Genomic DNA, 20,902 nt, shown 5'->3' with positions numbered 1-20,902 from the left:
CTAATATAATGCACTTATCTTAAAACTCTTTTTTAATTTTTTGGCCACACCATGCAGCATGTGTGATCTTAGTTCCCCCACCAGGGATCGAACCCGTGCCCCCTGCATTGGAAGCGCATGATCTTAACCAGTGGACCACCAGGGAAGTCCCAAAACTCTTGAGCTTGGTTTCGGTATTGCTTAGTTACCTGAATTTTTGGGAGGGGTAGCCTATTTACCAGGCATATATGACAATGATTCTTTATTTTTTGTTTGTTTTTTGTCAGACATGGGCATTTAAGTATGTTATGCTGGCACATTAATTCCATGAAGATTAGTTAATGTAACGCCACAAACTATTTAGTTGAGCCTACATCAAAGTAAGACTTAACAAAGCAAGCATGAATTTTTGAATGTGAATATTTTAAATGAAATACTGAAATTACTTATAGCCTTGGATATGTTCATTATGTCATTTGTTTTTGTCATAAGTTTCTGCTTGCTCATTTTAGTTTACAATAGCATGAGCAAGTAATTTATTTATATTTAATTCCTGAGAAACCAAAGGAAGAAACTGCCTAATGAATATGAAAGTTGCCATTAAATCTCAATTGTCCATTTTATGGATGCTTTTATGATTATAGTCTTTGCCCTTCAACACACTTTCAGATTGCTGTCAAATGGTGTTTAATCAGTATGTACAAACTAAAGTGAAAAATCTAAGCAGATAAATTACCTGGGTTAGAGGAAAATAAAGTTGCTGAAGGAGAAAAAGACTTCAGAGTTAAATATAAGCTATATATTTTTGCTTTTTCTGTTTACTTGGTTTATGCCCCCTTTCCCCCTTCAATAATAACAAGTAATTCAGTAGGAATTAATTTATTAGGACTACCAATTTAAGATTAATGATAATAATAGTTCACACACACATATGTTTAAGGTTTTAGGGGAAAATATCTTTCCTATGTCTGATTTGACTCACCAGCCCAATCAGCTGATTTTATTGCTGTGTTAAATTAAAATTCTGAATATAGTAGTCCATTATTAAAATAAATGAGTAGGATTAAAATAGAGAATTTATTAAAATAAAGCCTTTTAAAAAAAATAAATACTTTTGGATAAAGTAACAGGCTTCAAGTGAAATTCAGTTTTGGTCTCCTTTACAGGAATAGCTATTCACAGTCATACAGAACCACTTATCACGTTTTGCAGTATCTCCTGAGGAAGTCAGAATCTGAGCCACCATGACGACTGAATCTTGTCTTTGGTCTGATTTATAAGCTGTACTTTTATTCTGACCATGTGCAAGGTGGAGGCTATAGCATGGAAACTAAAATCTTAGTAAGTGTGATTTTTATTTTAGCTATTAAATAGTAGCCTCTCTTAACAGTGAATTTGTCCTCTTAACAAAGTTTACACTATAAAAGGGGTGAGGACTTGGCAAGCAGGGACATAATACTACACTTATAAAGTGAAAGATTTTGCTTTCCAGGTTCAGGAAAAATCCCTGAGAATGAGAAGGAGAAGCTTCTATTACTCTGCCTAGAATTTCTTTCACTTTTCTGGTTACAAATAGGTGGCAGGATGATACTAATTTAGTTGAGAAGGGATTTAAGAAAATGGAGAGGCTGGCTTTAGTGGCTAGTGTCTAAATTCAAGCTATTTAAAAAAATTATTATTACATTTGCTGTGTAAGTTGCTTCATTTATAAATGATTGCCATTAAATTATAGTCTTCATTGTATTGCAGTGTTAGGAAGCCCAGTGTAGAATCCTAGGAGCCTTTTAAATAGTTAATATGTTTTTAATATGAATTGAATTTTGAGTATATTTTAAATATTGAATATTTTGAGTATAAATATTCAAAATTATATTGGAGCGATTATGCTAGTTGTTATGTCAGAGATGTTTCATCAGTTGATTGTCCCAAGTATAGGTGATGTGCAGTTTTTATGTTCTGCACTCTAGACAGAACAAGATTTTGAGGATATAGGCTATCAAGGAACTTTATCTCTGTTTCACAGTGCTACTTTGTTAATTGTAAGGGTTACTACTAACATCTTTCTTTCCTACCTGTGCTTATTAAGAGCAGTGGATAATTAGCACGTTTAGGCTGCTTTTCTCCCTTAGCAAGAATGATAGAATTGACTGATTTTCTGAATTCTTTAGTGAATCAAACATTGTGGTACTATACCTAGATAGCATAATAATCTATGTTGCTCATAATTTGAGAATGGTTATGTGTTTAAGATACTTGGTTTGTGTTCTGTCCCTTCCCTTTGAATCTTTTAACTATTGGTTGTTTTTCTAAATTGATGGTGATGACCTGGCTGAGATTAAACATCTCTGTTAGAGGATTCCTGATTTAACCTCATTCCCTCTTAGAATAAACCTCCCTTTATCTTCTGTCTTTTCTCTTGCATTCCAAAGTACAGTTTCATTAAATCCCCAGGTCTAAGATTTTTCTTTGGGAACTTATGTCCAGTATCTCTCTGGAAATTTTAAGAAAAGGTAGTTGAGTGTGAAATGTTACATGCATCTTTTGAGAAATTGAGGTTTTATAAGTTGAAGGGTACTTTTATATTTTGGGCGTGTTTTCAGGGATGGGATTATGTAGTTATTGTTTTAATAACCATGTCCTAATTATTTATAGCTTCCTGCCTGACATAACTCACTTCAAGAAGTGCACAATGTCAGAACGTGGAATTAAGTGGGCTTGTGAATACTGTACGTATGAAAACTGGCCATCTGCAATCAAGTGTACTATGTGTCGTGCCCAGAGACCTAGTGGAACAATAATTACAGAAGATCCATTTAAAAGTGGTTCAAGTGATGTTGGTAGAGATTGGGATCCTTCCGGCACCGAAGGAGGAAGTAGTCCTTTGATATGTCCAGACTCCAGTGCAAGACCAAGGGTTAAGTCTTCGTACAGCATGGAAAATGCGAATAAATGGTCATGCCACATGTGCACATATTTGAACTGGCCAAGAGCAATCAGATGCACTCAGTGTTTATCCCAGCGTAGGACCAGGAGTCCCACAGAATCTCCTCAATCCTCAGGATCTGGCTCAAGACCAGTTGCTTTTTCTGTTGACCCTTGCGAGGAATACAATGATAGAAATAAACTGAACACAAGGACCCAGCATTGGACTTGTTCTATTTGCACATATGAAAACTGGGCCAAAGCTAAAAAATGTGTTTTTTGCGATCATCCCAGACCTAATAATATTGAAGCAATCGAGTTGGCAGAGACGGAAGAGGCTTCTTCAATAATAAATGAGCAAGACAGAGCTCGATGGAGAGGAAGCTGTAGCAGTGGCAACAGCCAAAGAAGATCACCGCCGACTACGAAACGGGACTCTGAGATGAAAATGGATTTTCAGAGGATTGAGTTGGCTGGTGCTGTTGGCAGCAAGGAGGAACTTGAAGTGGACTTCAAAAAACTAAAGCAAATTAAAAACAGGATGAAAAAGACTGATTGGCTATTCCTCAATGCTTGTGTGGGTAAGTTTCTTCATTTTTTGAATGGGATGGGAAAAGATATTAAAAATGACATGAAAGATATAAGGAAGGTCAGTATTATTTAGTATTTATTTCATTCAGCATGATAGCTATAATCCCAGTATGCATGCATAAGAATCTCTGTATTTGTGATCTTGTCATAACGTTGTCTTAAATTGCCTCCCATTTCATTGTGCATGTGTCTTTCCATCATTAGAAAAACTTTTAAGTTATAGCAAAGATTTTTACATATCAGTAGTAAACCGTATACCTGGAGTTTAAAACTGCTACTCTATTTATTGTAACAAGATGTGACTGAGGAACACCAGCTGCTGCTTCAGAGTGTTTGTAAACAGTGTGAGCGTCTTGTGATGATAGAAGCTTTAGTCAGATGTTAAAAATATCACAAAAATGTGTGACTCCAAGAAGTTGAACAAACATAATATTGACCTTGAAAATACTGCTGTTAATTTAACATGAATGTCATGTAGTGAATATTTGCAAACTTTATGGAACTGATTTCACGTGGCCAGCTGATTCCATAGTTCAAATTATGATTTGTGTGTTCTGTGTTTTAGTGCTTTCCTAAGGAAATTCTGGATATTGGTCTCAGTCTCTGGCTCAGAGCTGTTCAGGGACAGAGACGTGTTGAGAGAGTAAGGTTTCCTCCAGTTATTGACCTTGTGAGTTAGTTATTCGTGATGTACTTCATAGAAGCAGTTGCTTGACTCCTCTGTATTTTTTTCCCTCCCCCTCTCTTTTTTTTTGAATAGGTTAGCTATTTGAATTATGTGATTTAAATTATTTGGATGGGGTGCTTACTTTGACATTAAGTTTTGTAAAGAAAATTTTGAGTAACTACTAAAGTTAAATCTGTGTGGAACAATAATAGCTAAGCCTTCAACATGGCTTAGCTGTGTATATATATTTTTTCAGTACTAATTTCTTTTGTTTATCACCCTGAATATAGCCCCAAGAATATGGAATACATGACTATATGAACCTGCAAGTCCTAAGAATAGATTTCAAGAAATCTCAGTTTTTTAATTTTAGTTTTGTCCTGGCCAAAAAAAAAAAAAGTCCCAGCTGATGAGCCCTTCTGAACACCAGACACAGCAGGCACTTAGTAACTGTTAGCTCCAGTGTTCTTCTGTCCTGAGGACGAGGGATGAAAGCACACTGAGCTGTCCTCAGCCATCTGTGCTGTTCCATTACATCGCATTGATTTTTTTCTCTCCCCAAATTGAGGTACCACAGATGGTGTGAATGTCTTTTTTTTTTTTAAACCAGGAGCTACAAAAGGGTTTTATTTATTATGAATTTTAAAAAATTGAGGTCAAATTCACATAACATAAAATTCATCATTTTGAAAATGAACAATTCAGTGGCATTTAGTGTATCCACGGTGTTGTACAACCACCACCTCTGTCTAGTTCTGAAACATTTTCATCACCCCAAAGGAAACTCTATACCCATTTAAACAGTTACTCCACATTTTCTCCTCCCCCAAGTCCCTGGTAATCACCAGTCTGCTTTCTGTTTCAGTGGATATACCTATTCTGAATGTTCCATATAAATGAAATCTTACATTATGTGATCTTTTGTATCTAGGTGTGATTGTCCTTTAATTACCTGTATGCCTTTTGGAACACTCTTAAAATTATTTTTGCAGGCAGTAGCGTACTACGTACATGCTAACTACAAGGTGGTGTTATAGTACATGTAAATTTATAGATGGTAATGAACTACACTGCAGTGATTTTTAACCTCTTTTGGGGTCACTGTTTCTTCAAGTTAGTGTATCGTATGTTAAGAACTCCTGCTTTGAATTATTTTCTCCCCTTGACACACACATTAGACCAATCAATATATCTTTGTCTTTATGGCTATTATTTTTTGTCTTTGTGACTATTGTGTCTTCTTGGTGCTGCCTTTATTTCTTTACCTATATCTAATTCTTTTGGATAACCATCCTTGTACCTCTTTGCATTCTTACAGCTGAACAAAAACTTCTCCCAGTAGGACCGATATTAAATTTGGTCTTATTTCATTTATAAAACAGTTTCTTTGTCATTAAATCCGCATTCCCACATACTCCAGAGTTTCTAGGTTCTTAGGGCCAAGGACTGATTGTAATTGGTTCTTGGTAATGTGGATTCTGTCTTTCCTATCAGCAAATATTTTTGACTATTCACTGCATAATATGGTTCTCAACTGTTGTAGAAAGATTATGGCTCTGTCTTTATTGGATAGTCATATCCTGATTTGTAAATATCCTTGAAATATGTTAAAAACTTTTAGTTGTTTACATTGTATTGGGTTAACAGAAGTCCACAAGTATTGAAAATTAATCATTTTTTTTTTTTTGTATTTTTGGCCACACTGTGCGGCGTGTGGGATCTTAGTTCCCCGATCAGGGATCGAACCCACGCCCCCTGCAGTGGAAGGCGGAGTCTTAACCACTGGACCACTGGGGAAGTCTCCGAAAAGTATTCTTTACTTCTCCCTTTCTACCTGTCTTTTGCTCTCCAGATTTCATTAGATATGGTATATTATGGTTTGTCGATGTTAGGCATTTAAGAAAACTATCTTAGTGTTTGCTTTGGCAGCACATATACTTAAAAAATCATCTCCAAAGTACATACACTAAGTACAAAGTGTATAATGTGCATAAAATTTATACTAAGTATAAAATGTGAGACTTTCCCATTTGAAATTGAAATAAAAAAAATCAACCTCAGCCTTGTACCTGGTAAAATGGGAATGAGGAAGATTCAGTATTGAGAAGGGTAAAGCTAAAGCTTCCACAGTATTAAGTAAGTATCTTTTACATGACTGTTGGGTATAAATTTCACATAGGTCACATTATCTTACGTGATGAGAGGAAGTTGGGGACGTCCAACGTCCAACGTTTTACTGGTGCCAAAACCTGACACCAGTAAAAATGGAATCTGGGAGTGGGAGTGAAATGGTAACGGCAGAGGTGTGAATTTAAATGTGCTGTTGTCTCTGGAGTGTCAGCAGTGTGGTGCCAGGTTATTTTCTGGGAGGTCATGTCAGTGCTAATCATGGTCTAACTTTCCCACTGGACAGATGATAATGTCTCTAGAGATAAAGCAGCACTACCTAACATACCGTTTTAGTTCTGCTGTTGTATTGAATCAGTTGCCCTTTAGAAGAACATTTAAATTTGTGATCCCAAGTTGATCCCTTGAAAAGTTACAGGGTCAGATAAGAATCTCAAATTAAATCTGTATAATAACTTTTGTATGCCTGAGCCCTGGACTCTCATATCCAGTGGCCGCCTATACAACATCTTCTCTTGAGTATGTAATATTTCAAACTCAGTGAGGCTAAAAAACTGAACTGGTCTCTCAAATCTGTTGTCTCACTCCCCCCATCTCAGTTGATGGCAAGTTCATCGTTTTTTTTGCTGCGTCCAGAGCCTTGGTCATCCTTGGTTTTCTTCTTTTTCTCTTATACTCCATTCTCACTGGCTTTGTCTTCAAAATATACCCAGAATCTGGCCACCTCTCAGTACACTGGTCCAAGCCATGATCCCCTCTATGTCCCTGTCGTCCTTTACAAACTGTTCTCTGAATAGGAGCTACTCTTCTAAAACTTTGCTTAGAACCCTCCAGTGATTCTCGCTGTGTTGCTCAGAGTAAAAGCCAATTTTATAGGCTCTCTCTGCTTTCTATCCCACACCTACTTTCCCCACTTTTATACAAACGCACGTTTCCCTCTAACCTTATCTGTTACTCTCAACCTCGCTCATTCACTCCTGCCCTCTAGCCACCTTTCTTGTCTGCAAATAAGCCTCAAGCTTTGTACTTGCTCTTTCTTCTGCCCGGATTGCTTTCTCTAGATTGCAGGATTAGCTAATTTACTTCTTTCAGGTGTTTTCTCACATGTCACCTTCTCTGTGAGGCCTCAAATTTCAGCCCTGTCCTGTCCTCTCTTCCCCCAACTTTAATTTTCTTCACAACACTTGTTACCTCCTAATACACTTATTAGAAGTCACCTTATTTGTCTCTCTCTTGCTTAGAACTTAAGCTTTCTGAAGGCCAGGGATTTTGTCTGTTTTGTTCACAGCTGTTTGCTAGTACCTAAAACATTGCCTTATATATAGCAGGCATTGAAATTTTTGTTAATGAGTGAATAAACATTTGTGGAAACTGGAATTTGGACAAATAGACAAATAGACCTTCCAAAGACAAATAAACCTTTTTGCTTTTCTCCTAAATTTCTTAATTCTTTGCCTTCTTCCCAGCTTTCTGTACTTTTCACCTTACAGACTACCTGGAGCTCCACCCACTGGGAGCCAACTTGGCTTCTTCCTGTCAGGTGAAGACAGAGCAAGTAGGTCCCATAGGGTTTTATTGGAAAGAGTAGAAAGGCCTCAGTTTATCACTAGGCAGTCTGTGGATATGAAGAGTCTAAAGTCAGATTTCTTTATATTTAATTTCTCCATCTTCCTGATGAATATTTGATAACTTGATGAATATATAAGGAAAAAAATCGTAGTGTTTTCTATACCTAGAGTCCTAAATCAAAGTTTTTACTTGAAAAGTTTTTATTCAGTTGTCATTGGACGTGTTGCTTCCTGTTTGGCATTTCGCCTTAAATAGCTGCATCTTTCTTCCATTTAGCTTGTCTAGTGATCCTGCTAACAAAGATGGGAAGGGTTTGAGATTGGGGGGCAGCGGGAGGGAGTGCTGTTGAAGGCGTAGGGGGAAGAGAATCATGCTCATATAACAACTACACGTTGAAACTGGAATTTTTATGCTGAAATGTTCAGTTTGCCCCATGGCAATGGCATTATAGAGAACATATGAATTAGTAACATCTCCACTGCTCCCAAGCTTTGGGGGGCCCGCAGTATGTACTGGTATACCCTGTTGAGAATCACTGACTTACGAGCTTAACCAGAATCTCATTATCAAGGAGCATGTTGAAATGAAGTCATGAGGATTGTAGTCTTATTACTGAGCAAGATTTTGATGGTCTAAAAATATATATGATTCTTAAAACGTAGGCAGTACATTAGAATTAACTTTTTCTTGCATGTGGTCTACAAAAATATTGTTATATTTGATCTAATGTTTCCCCTCTTCTCATAACTGTTGAAAATTAATATTTGTGGCAGTTGTTTATTGATGCCAATTGTATTTTGGCCCCCTTACTGGAAAGCTGTATACAGTGTGATGTGTAGGTGTCCACTCCAGAGTGTCAGATATAACTGTAGAAATATCTAAAACTTGCATGGTGTTAAACATGTCAGAATGTATTGATATTTGTTTATTTGGTTTCATTAACACTTTTTTCATTTTAACCAAAATTAGCAATGTATAGGCTTATTACATTTTAAAATGTTCTTTTCAATTTACTTTGGTATCGGTATTAAAAATCATGTATATGGGGCTTCCCTGGTGGCACAGTGGTTGAGAGTTCGCCTGCCGATGCAGGGGACACAGGTTTGTGCCCCGGTCCGGGAAGATCCCACATGCCGCGGAGCGGCTGGGCCCATGAGCCATGGCCGCTGAGCCTGCGCGTCCGGAGCCTGTGCTCCGCAACGGGAGAGGCCACAACAGTGAGAGGCCCGCGTACCGCAAAAAAAAAAAAAAAAGATCATGTATATGGATGGTTTTTCTCAAGGAAGTAAATTTTTAAGGTTGTATTAGTGTTAATTTTCTTCCTCTGGTGAAAAGGGTTCCCAGGCCCAGTTCCAGCATGTGTGTGTATGTGTCTGTGCATGTCTGTGTCTGTGCGTGTCTGTGTCTGTGCGTGTCTGTGTCTGTGCGTGTCTGTGTGGTGGGGAGCTTCCTCATACCAACAGGCAATTCTCAGACACCAGCAGGGTGTCCGAGAATTCAGCTCAATTCTGACACTGTCTACCCAGAGGGAGAATCAGATTCCACATGTGAAGGGCTTAGCCCCACAAGACCTCCTTCCACTTCAGATGCCAGATGCCAGTCACAAGCCCAGGTTGTTAACCTGTACTTGTGACCAATTGGCTCTAAATCAGAGGTTCCCACGACCCCCTGCCTTGGGTTTGATTAGTTTGCTGGAACGCCCCACGAAACTCAGAGAAACAGTTTACTTACTAGGTTACTGGTTTATTATAAAAGGCTATGATAAAGGATACAGATGAACATCTAGATGGAAGAGATGTATAGAGGGCAAGGTTTGGAGAAAGGGCATGGAGCTTCCATGATGCTCTTTCCAAGTGTGCCACTCTCCTCAAATCTCTGTGTGTTCACCAGCCTGAAAGCTCTCCAGACCCTGTCCTTTTGGGGTTTTATGGAGGCCTCATTACATAGGCATTGTTGATTAAATCATTGGTCACTGGCGATCTCTGGCCTCTCTCCCCTCTCTGGAGGTCAGGGTGGCATAGTGGGTGGGACTGAAAGTCCCAACCCTCTAATCCCCTGGCAACCAGCTCCCACCCTGGGGGTGGGATCCAAAAGTCACCTTCCATGAAGTGTTTTCAGGAGCTGAGGACCAGAAACCAGATACTATCCCATTACTTTTATCACTCAGGAAATTCTAAGGGTTTTGGGAAGCTGTGAGCCAGGAATTGTGGATGAAGATCAAACATATATATTTGGTCATCTGAATGACAGCTTTTCCTATAAATCACAATATTGCATCTAGAAAAATCTGTTGCAGTGTGTAATCTTCTACGATGACTTTTTAAATTCCTAGTTTTGAGATATAGTGTCTGGTCAAATGAAAGGAGTGTTGTGCACTAACCCAAACAGAATCAAATTAACTTCAATGGAAGAAAAAGTCGTAGATTAGTTTTTGAGAGATAGTAGTACTGTGTACTGGAATGATAATAAGTTGATTTATACCAAGAAAACTACCACATCAAAACAAAATAGAAAAGGAAATTCTTGACATAAGACACAATGGTGATTTTATACATTTATTCAGATATCTTTGTGGCTGACTTTTTAACTCTAAAGGTAACTCAGGGCATATAAGTTATTGTAAAGAAAAAATTAGAAGAAACTTGTTTTCTAGTTCAGTAAGTACTCCTTTAGCCTTAAAAATTATTAATTTGCTCCACAGAGGTATTTTATTGATGACTTGTCAAAAAACACAAAACATCAGGTATCTTGAAAAATACAATATTAATGATGAGGTAGTGTCCAAATTTGTATGTTTTACTTGCCCAGTACTTGACTTCCTTGTAGGCGCTTCTCCCCACCCCCTTTGGGTTTTCTCTGATTTACATGACTGATTTAAGTAGTGTGACAGGTAGAATATTGCACTCTGGCCCCCCAAAATGTCTAAATCCTAATCCCCAGAACCTATGAATTTGTTACTTTACTTGGCAAAAGGGATTTTGCAGATGTAATTAAGGGCCTTGAAATGGAGAGATTATCCCAGATTATCCGGGTGGGCCCAGTGTAATATGGGTCCTTAATCAGCAAAGGAGAGAGATGGGAGAATGAGATGTGACGGTGGAAAAGCAGAGGTTTTAGTGATGCGGGGGCCCTTAACTAAGGAATGTGGGCAACCTCTAGAAGCTGGAAAAGGCAAAACTACCTTAGAGCCTCCCTGTGGAGTGCACCTTGATTTTAGCCCAGTGAGACCCATGTGGAACTTCTGACCTCTCCCAAATTTTAAGATAAAAAATTTGTATTGCTTTAAGTCACTAAATTTGTAGCAATTTGTTTGAAGCAGCAATAGGAAATTAATACAAATAACATTAAAAAAATTACAAATAGCATCTTAATTTGACAATTTCAGAAAATTTTAACTTAACCTTCACTGGTTCTGTGACAAAACGAGTCGTTGTTTTGTTATTTTATACAATGGGAGAAGCTGAGGCACAGAGAGGCTTACTGACTCAGTGTGATGTAGCCATGTTGTTATCCTTTTCTAGACAAAGGTGGTATATAGGTGTGTTTGTAAGTAAAAACTCACTTCTTTGTGTCTCTAGCCTTACACTACATTCATAGCAGTAATGGGCACCAAATGTATGTATGTGTATCGGGGGGGAAGGTGGGGGCAGATTCCTAAACCAAGCTATTCTCAGATTCTCCAGACACCAGCAGGGCATTTTACAATTTAACTCAATTCTGACTCTACCTGGAAGTAGCATCAGATCCCGCAGGTTAAGGGCTCAGTCCCACAGTACTGCCTCCCTTCCTCCCTACCCCCTTCACGTGCCAGTTGCTAGTCCAGGTTGTCAGCTGTGTTTCTGATTGTAGGCTATAAATCGTAGGTTCCCACGGTCACCTCCTTGGGTTCAAATAATTTGGTGGAACAGCTTTCAGACCTGGGAAAACATTTTACTTACTAGATTACTGGTTTATTATAAAAGGATGTGACCCAGGAACAGCCAGGTGGAAGAGGTGCATAGGGCAAGCTTTCCGTGTCCTCTCTTGGCCACTACTCTTGCAGCACCTCCACATGTTCACCAACCTGGAAGCTCTCCAAACCCCATATCGGGGATTTTTATGGGAGCAAGATGGATTAAATCATTGGACATTGGTGATTGTTTGAACCTCAAGCCCCTCTCCCCTCCCAGGAGGTGAGGGTGGTGTGGGGCTGAAAGATACAACCTTCTCATCACTGGGTTTGTTCCCCTGGTAACCAGCCTCCATCCTTAGAGGCCTTCCAGAAGTTAACCTCATTAACATAAACTCAGAGGTGCTTGAAGGGGGCTTGCTATATGAGCAACAAAAGACTCCTATTTATTTCATCTTTATCATTCTGGAGCTATTTAGGGACTGAGAACAAAACTAAATATTACAACAAAAGACACCCTTATGGCTCTTACATAGGAAATTGTAAGAGCCCTTATGGCTCTTACATAGAAAAAAACCCTTATGGCTCTTACATAGGAGGTATGTGCCAGAAACAGTAGATGAAGACCATATATTTCTTATTCACAGTGGTTTTTCTTGCTTGATATGGTTGAAAGGAATACTGTTACTGGAACTTTTGAATGATGTTTGATGCCTATGAATATTAATGTTTTCAGTCCATTTTTCCAAGTCAACTAAATAAGTATGCCTATGTGAAGTTGATTGCTGTGTCCCAAGGTAATCTATCACTTGCTAATATTTCTCATCATTCCATAGCTAAGCCACATTATTTGGGCTTGATTTTTAGTATGGCATTTCTCTAGTATTTGTTCTGTTTGCTTTACTTGTGTTTGCTTATACTTGGTATACCTTAGCTGTTTGGACAATATTTTCCATCTTCAGAATTTTTCCTGCCCTGTAGAATTGCTTCATTTTAAGTTATGGTTGTATGCTGGGCCATTTTGTTTGATTATGAATTTGATTTTATATTGATACCAGACTGTCCTACTAAAAGATACTCCTATTTAGTGTCCCTTTTCCCTTCATATATTGTTTTACATATGAATGAATGTGGAGCCTGAAAAAAGTCTTCTTAGTCTTTGACATTTAAAACCATCGCACTTTTTTAAAACATTAAAAAAAATGGTTTGAGTTAAAATATTCTATTAAAAGCTTTTAATAGAATCCAAAATATACGTGGACTCCTGCAGCAAATCTTTGGCACTGCATCCATAAAAGGAAAGTAAGCTGCTAGAATGCTGGCAATGCCTTGTATGTCCTTGGTTAACTTTGTGTGATAATCTTACATGGGATGTGTGCGTGTAGCTATAAAAACTGTGGTGCCTTTTCACTCCATACACATTCTTGGTTGTGAATCTCCTTCCTGTCCAAAGTAGTTGATATTACAGGTAATAGAATTATTTTTAGCACTGTGAAAGGAGTATTACCTTCAGCTAGTTCTGTCTTGTTTTCAAGTTTCAAAGGATTTCCTCTTGTGCTTTTGGAACTCTGGATTTAAAATAACATTTTATGTCATGGTTTTTAAGTGAATTGTGGGAATTCTCAGCAGTGTAAGATTCTAATCTGTAGAGAATACACACACATTTTATTCCCCCTGGCCAGTTTAGTCTGGCTTTTCAAAGTGCTTCCTGACATCTGGGATATGAAAGAAGCTTCCAGGAATGAGTGTGTCAAGGCAAATGGATAGCAGTGGCAGAAATAGAGCCCCTGCAGTATCCTTCTGGTTGCCTTTAGTCTGCCTGAGACATAATTCCTGGCTTTTAGAAATGATTGATTACACAGGCCTGCCAACTAATAATGTGCCTCCTAATGCTGAGAAAAGGAATATGTGTGGTGAGTCTCGATTGTATGACAGTGACATTTGAATATGCATCATTGATTGAGTAAAGGCTTTCATTTTTTTAAAAGCACTATATTAAATGAACACATTGAATTATGAAATCCAAAAGTATCGTTTAAATATTAAGTATAAAAAGATGTATTTAGACTCCAGAGACCTTTACTGTTTACCATAAAGTAACTTTAACTTTAAACATTAATTAAACTATGCACAGGGTTATAAAAATCAAGCAGTTATAGAAGGAGTTTATAAAGAAAAGCAAGTTTCTTTTTCTTCCCTCCACCTTCAGTCCTTATCTGTGGAGGTAACCACTGCTGTTCCCCATCAGCCTTTCATTCTGAGAAATTTCAAAACCAGTAGAGAAGTTACAAATATAATACATTGAACAGCAAATGCTTTTGACCTAGATTTTCCGATTGTTAGTACTTTGCCACATTTGCGAGCTCTATTTGTCTTTCTGTATGAGTTTTTCCTGAACTATTTGAGAGTTAGCTACAGATGTCATGACATTTTGCCCCTAAATATTTCAGCCCTGTATTTTTTTTTTTTTTTTTTGTGGTACGTGGGCCTCTCACTATTGTGGCCTCTCCCGTTGCGGAGCACAGGCTCCGGACGAGCAGGCTCAGCGGCCATGGCTCACGGGCCCAGCCCCAGCCGCTCCGCGGCATGTGGGATCTTCCCGGACCGGAGCACGAACCCGTGTCCCCTGCATCGGCAGGCGGACTCTCAACCACTGCGCCACCAGGGAAGCCCATAGCCTTGTATGTTTTAAAAACACATTTTCCCTACATATTCACACAATACAATTATCCAGAAACTCTAATATTTGAAGTCCATATTCAATTTCACCAATAGTTTTCACTAATAGCTATTGCTCCAACCCCATTCAATCAAGGATAATCCGTTTTATTTAGTTGTTTTATCTGTTTAATCTCTTCTAATCTAAATAGTGCCTCAGGTGGGGTTTTTTTTTCCTGTTTACTCTTCATGTCATTAACATTTTCAGAGGCCAGGCCATTCGTTTTACAGAATAAGTCTCAATTTGGATGTGATTAGATGAAATTTAAACATCTACTTTCTCGTGGGAGGGAGGAGTACTACATAGGTGGTATTTGAAGCAGGACCTCTAATATCTCTGAGTAATGTCCTTTTATCATTTTTTCCTTTTAAAAAATTGTGGTAAAGCATACATAACAAAATATGGCATCTTAACTGCTTTTAAATGTACAGTTCAGTGGCTTTGGTACATTCACATTGTTGTGTAATCATCAATAACAGCCATCTGTGTGCAGAACTTCTTCCACCTTGCAAAACTGAAACTGTATACAGTAACAGTAACACCCCAGTCCCCCTTTCCCAGCTCCTGGCAACCACCATTCTTTTTTCTGTCTCTGTGAATTTGACTACTCTGGGTACCTCATATAAGTGGAATCATATGGTGGTGTTTGTCCTTTTGTGACTGGCTTATTTATTTCATTTAGTGTAATGTCTTCAAGGTTTATCCATGTTGTAACTGTCAGAATTTCCTTCCTTTTTTTTTTTTTTTTTTTTTAGTTTTTTAATAACAGCTTTATTGAAATATAATTCATGTACCATAAAATTCATCCTTTTAAAGCATACGATCAGTGGTTTTTAATACAGCTTTTTTTTTTTTTTTTATACATATATTCCCATATCTCTTCCCGCTTGCGTCTCCTTCCCTCCCACCCTCCCTATCCCAGCCCTCCAGGTGGTCACAAAGCACCGAGCTGATCTCCCTGTGCTATGCGGCTGCTTCCCACTAGCTATCTACCTTACGTTTGGTAGTGTATATATGTCCATGCCTCTTTATCGCTTTGTCACCGTTTACACTTCCCCCTCCCCATAGCCTCAAGTCCATTCTCTAGTAAGTCTGTGTCTTTATTCCTGTTTCACCCCTAGGTTTTTCATGACATTTTTTTTTTTTTTAAATTCCATATATATGTGTTAGCATACGGTATTTGTCTCTCTCTTTCTGACTTACTTCACTCTGTATGACAGACTCTAGGTCTATCCACCTCATTACAAATAGCTCAATTTCGTCTCTTTTTATGGCTGAGTAATATTCCATTGTATATATGTGCCACATCTTCTTTATCCATTCATCCGATGATGGACACTTAGGTTGTTTCCATCTCTGGGCTATTGTAAATAGAGCTGCAATGAACATTTTGGTACATGACTCTTTTTGAATTATGGTTTTCTCAGGGTATATGCCCAGTAGTGGGATTGCTGGGTCATATGGTAGTTCTATTTGTAGCTTTTTAAGGAACCTCCATACTGTTCTCCACAGTGGCTGTATCAATTTACATTCCCACCAACAGTGTAAGAGGGTTCCCTTTTCTCCACACCCTCTCCAGCATTTATTGTTTCTAGATTTTTTGATGATAGCCATTCTGACTGGTGTGAGATGATATCTCATTGTAGTTTTGATTTGCATTTCTCTCATGATTAGTGATGTTGAGCATTCTTTCATGTGTTTGTTGGCACTCTGTATATCTTCTTTGGAGAAATGTCTATTTAGGTCTTCTGCCCATTTTTGGATTGGGTTGTTTGTTTTTTTGTTATTAAGCTGCATGAGCTGCTTATAAATTTTGGAGATCAATCCTTTGTCAGTTGCTTCATTTGCAAATATTTTCTCCCATTCTGAGGGTTGTCTTTTGGTCTTCTTTATGGTTTCCTTTGCTGCGCAAAAGCTTTTAAGTTTCATTAGGTCCCATTTGTTTACTCTTGTTTTTATTTCCATTACTCTAGGAGGTGGGTCAGAAAGAATCTTGCTGTGATTTATGTCATAGAGTGTTCTGCCTATGTTTTCCTCTAAGAGTTTGATAGTTTCTGGCCTTACATTTAGGTCTTTAATCCATTTTGAGCTTATTTTTGTGTATGGTGTTAGGGAGTGATCTAACTTCATACTTTTACATGTAGCTGTCCAGTTTTCCCAGCACCACTTATTGAATAGGCTGTCCTTTCTCCACGGTACATTTCTGCCTCCTTTGTCAAAGATAAGGTGACCATATGTGCGTGGGTTTATCTCTGGGCTTTCTATCCTGTTCCATTGATCTATCTTTCTGTTTTTGTGCCAGTACCATACCGTTTTGATAACTGTAGCTTTGTAGTATAGTCTGAAGTCTGGGAGCCTGATTCCTCCAGTTCCTTCTTTCGTTCTCAAGATTGCTTTGGCTATTCGGGGTCTTTTGTGTTTCCATACAAATTGCAAAATTTTTTGTTCTAGTTCTGTGAAAAATGCCAGTGGTAGTTTGATAGGGATTGCATTGAATCTATAGATTGCTTTCGGTAGTAGAGTCATTTTCACAATGTTGATTCTTCCAATCCAAGAACATGGTATATCTCTCCATCTATTTGTCTCATCTTTAATTTCTTTCATCAGTGTCTTATAATTTTCTGCATACAGATCTTTTGTCTCCTTAGGTAGGTTTATTCCTAGATATTTTATTCTTTTTGTTGCAATGGTAAATGGGAGTGTTTTGATTTCACTTTCAGATTTTTCATCATTAGTATATAGGAATGCCAGAGATTTCTGTGCATTAATTTTGTATCCTGCCACTTTACCAAATTCATTGATTAGCTCGAGTAGTTTTCTGGTAGCATCTTTAGGGCTCTCTATGTATAGGATCATGTCATCTGCAAACAGTGACAGCTTTACTTCTTCTTTTCCGATTTGGATTCCTTTTATTTCCTTTTCTTCTCTGATTGCTGTGGCTAAAACTTCCAAAACTATGTTGAATAAGAGTGGTGAGAGTGGGCAACCTTGTCTTGTTCCTGATCTTAGTGGAAATGCTTTCAGTTTTTCACCATTGAGGATGATGTTTGCTGTGGGCTTGTCATATATGGCCTTTATTATGTTGAGGAAAGTTCCCTCTATGCCTACTTTCTGCAGGGTTTTTATCATAAATGGGTGTTGAATTTTGTCAAAAGCTTTCTCTGCATCTATTGAGATGATCATATGGTTTTTCTCCTTCAGTTTGTTAATATGGTTTATCACATTGATAGATTTGCGTATATTGAAGAATCCTTGCATTCCTGGAATAAACCCCACTTGATCATGGTGTATGATCCTTTTAATGTGCTGTTGGATTCTATTTGCTAGTATTTTGTTGAGGATTTTTGCATCTATGTTCATCAGTGATATTGGCCTGTAGTTTTCTTTCTTTGTGACATCCTTGTCTGGTTTTGGTATCAAGGTGATGGTGGCCTCGTAGAAGGAGTTTGGGAGTGTTCCTCCCTCTGCTATATTTTGGAAGAGTTTGAGAAGGATAGGTGTTAGCTCTTCTCTAAATGTTTGATAGAATTCGCCTGTGAAGCCATCTGGTCCTGGGCTTTTCTTTGTTGGAAGATTTTTAATCACAGTTTCAATTTCAGTGCTTGTGATTGGTCTGTTCATATTTTCTATTTCTTCCTGATTCAGTCTTGGCAGGTTGTGCATTTCTAAGAATTTGTCCATTTCTTCCAGATTGTCCATTTTATTGGCATAGAGTTGCTTGTAGTAATCTCTCATGATCTCTTTTATTTCTGCAGTGTCAGTTGTTACCTCTCCTTTTTCATTTCTAATTCTATTGATTTGAGTCTTCTCCCTTTTTTTCTTAATGAGTCTGGCTAGTGGTTTATCTATTTTGTTTATCTTCTCAAAGAACCAGCTTTTAGTTTTATTGATCTTTGCTACTGTTTCCTTCATTTCTTTTTCATTTATTTCTGATCTGATTTTTATGATTTCTTTCCTTCTGCTAGCTTTGGGGTTTTCTTGTTCTTCTTTCTCTAATTGCTTGAGGTGCAAGGTTAGGTTGTTTATTCGAGATGTTTCCTGCTTCTTAAGGTGGGCTTGTATTGCTATAAACTTCCCCCTTAGAACTGCTTTTGCTGCATCCCACAGGTTTTGGGTCGTTGTGTCTCCATTGTCATTTGTTTCTAGGTATTTTTTGATTTCCTCTTTGATTTCTTCAGTGATCACTTCATTATTAAGTAGTGTATTGTTTAGCCTCCATGTGTTTGTATTTTTTACAGATCTTTTCCTGTAATTGATATCTAGTCTCATGGCGTTGTGGTCAGAAAAGATACTTGATACAATTTCAATTTTCTTAAATTTACCAAGGCTTGATTTGTGACCCAAGATATGATCTATCCTGGAGAATGTTCCATGAGCACTTGAGAAATATGTGTATTCTGTTGTTTTTGGATGGAATGTCCTATAAATATCAATTAACTCCATCTCGTTTAATGTATCATTTAAAGCTTGTGTTTCCTTATTTATTTTCATTTTGGATGATCTGTCCATTGGTGAAAGTGGGGTGTTAAAGTCCCCTACTATGAATGTGTTACTGTCGATTCCCCCTTTTATGGTTGTCAGTATTTGCCTTATGTATTGAGGTGCACCTATGTTGGGTGCATAAATATTTACAATTGTTATATCTTCCTCTTGGATCGATCCCTTGATCATTATGTAGTGTCCTTCTTTGTCTCTTCTAATAGTCTTTGTTTTAAAGTCTATTTTGTCTGATATGAGAATTGCTACTCCAGCTTTCTTTTGGTTTCCATTTGCATGAAATACCTTTTTCCATCCCCTTACTTTCAGTCTGTATGTGTCTCTAGGTCTGAAGTGGGTCTCTTGTAGACAGCAAATATATGGGTCTTGTTTTTGTATCCATTCAGCCAATCTGTGTCTTTTGGTGGGAGCATTTAGTCCATGTACATTTAAGGTAATTATCGATATGTGTGTTCCTATTCCCATTTTCTTAATTGTTTTGGGTTCGTTATTGTAGGTCCTTTCGTTCTTTTGTGTTTCTTGCCTAGAGAAGTTCCTTTAGCAGTTGTTGTAGAGCTGGTTTGGTGGTGCTGAACTCTCTCAGCTTTTGCTTGTCTGTAAAGGTTTTAATTTCTCCATCAAATCTGAATGAGATCCTTGCTGGGTAGAGTAATCTTGGTTGCAGGTTTTTCTCCTTCAACACTTTCAGTATGTCCTGCCACTCCCTTCTGGCTTGCAGAGTTTCTGCTGAAAGATCAGCTGTTAACCTTATGGGGATTCCCTTGTGTGTTATTTGTTGTTTTTCCCTTGCTGCTTTTAATATGTTTTCTTTGTATTTAATTTTTGACAATTTGATTAATATGTGTCTTGGCGTATTTCTCCTTGGATTTATCCTGTATGGGACTCTCTGTGCTTCCTGGACTTGATTAACGATTTCTTTTCCCATATTAGGGAAGTTTTCAACTATAATCTCTTCAAATATTTTCTCAGTCCCTTTCTTTTTCTCTTCTTCTTCTGGAACCCCTATAATTCGAATGTTGGTGCGTTTAATGTTGTCCCAGAGGTCTCTGAGACTGTCCTCAGTTCTTTTCATTCTTTTTTCTTTATTCTGCTCTGCAGTAGTTATTTCCACTATTTTATCTTCCAGGTCACTTATCCGTTCTTCTGCCTCAGTTATTCTGCTATTGATCCCATCTAGAGTACTTTTAATTTCATTTATTGTGTTGTTCATCGTTGCTTGCTTCATCTTTAGTTCTTCTAGGTCCTTGTTAACTGATTCTTGCAATTTGTCCATTCTATTGTCCATTCTATCTCCAAGATTTCGGATCAACCTTACTATCATTATTCTGAATTCTTTTTCAGGTAGACTGCCTATTTCCTCTTCATTTGTTAGGTCTGGTGGGTTTTTATCTTGCTCCTTCATCTGCTGTGTGTTTTTCTGTCTTTTCATTTTGCTTATCTTACTGTGTTTGAGGTCTCCTTTTTTGCAGGCTGAAGGTTCGTAGTTCCTGTTGTTTTTTGTGTCTGTCCCCAGTGGCTAAGGTTGGTTCAGTGGGTTGTGTAGGCTTCCTGGTGGAGGGTAGTAGTGCCTGTGTTCTGGTGGATGAGGCTGGATCTTGTCTTTCTGGTGGGCAGGTCCACGTCTGGTGGTGTGTTTTGGGGTGTCTGTAGACTTATTATGATTTTGGGCAGCCTCTCTGCTAATGGGTGGGGTTGTGTTCCTGTCTTGCTAGTTGTTTGGCATAGGATGTCCAGCACTGTAGCTTGCTGGTCGTTGAGTGAAGCTGGGTGCTGGCGTTGAGATGGAGATCTCTCGGAGATTTTTGCTGTTTGATATTATGTGCAGCTGGGAGGCCTCTTGTGGACCAGTGTCCTGAAGTTGGCTCTCCCACCTCAGAGGCACAGCACTGAGTCCTGGCTGCAGCACCAAGAGCCTTTCATCCACAGGGCTCCTTAATTTGGG

The 20,902-nt window shown here is 38.2% G+C and overlaps 1 protein-coding gene across 5 annotated transcripts in view; it reads left to right on the top strand.

Moving 5' to 3' along the window:
- ZRANB1 (zinc finger RANBP2-type containing 1) overlaps positions 1–20,902 on the top strand; it is a 77,228-nt gene that overhangs the window by 20,091 nt on the left and 36,235 nt on the right. For 3 of the 5 annotated variants that reach the window (XM_079899735.1, XM_079899733.1, XM_079899734.1), the window contains exons 2-3: positions 1,146–1,320; positions 2,632–3,482. The exons of 1 other annotated variant lie outside the window; for it this stretch is intronic. In XM_079899735.1, coding sequence (XP_079755861.1) covers positions 1,280–1,320; positions 2,632–3,482 — 892 coding nt within the window. In that variant the 5' untranslated portion in view covers positions 1,146–1,279. The remainder of the gene's footprint in view (positions 1–1,145; positions 1,321–2,631; positions 3,483–20,902) is intronic. One more of the 5 variants, XM_079899736.1, reaches the window with a different exon arrangement.

This window comes from Stenella coeruleoalba, assembly GCF_951394435.1.
Source record: "Stenella coeruleoalba genome assembly, chromosome: 16".
In the NCBI taxonomy this organism is placed as follows: Eukaryota; Metazoa; Chordata; class Mammalia; order Artiodactyla; family Delphinidae; genus Stenella; species Stenella coeruleoalba.
This window is presented reverse-complemented; position numbering and strand designations above follow the sequence as displayed.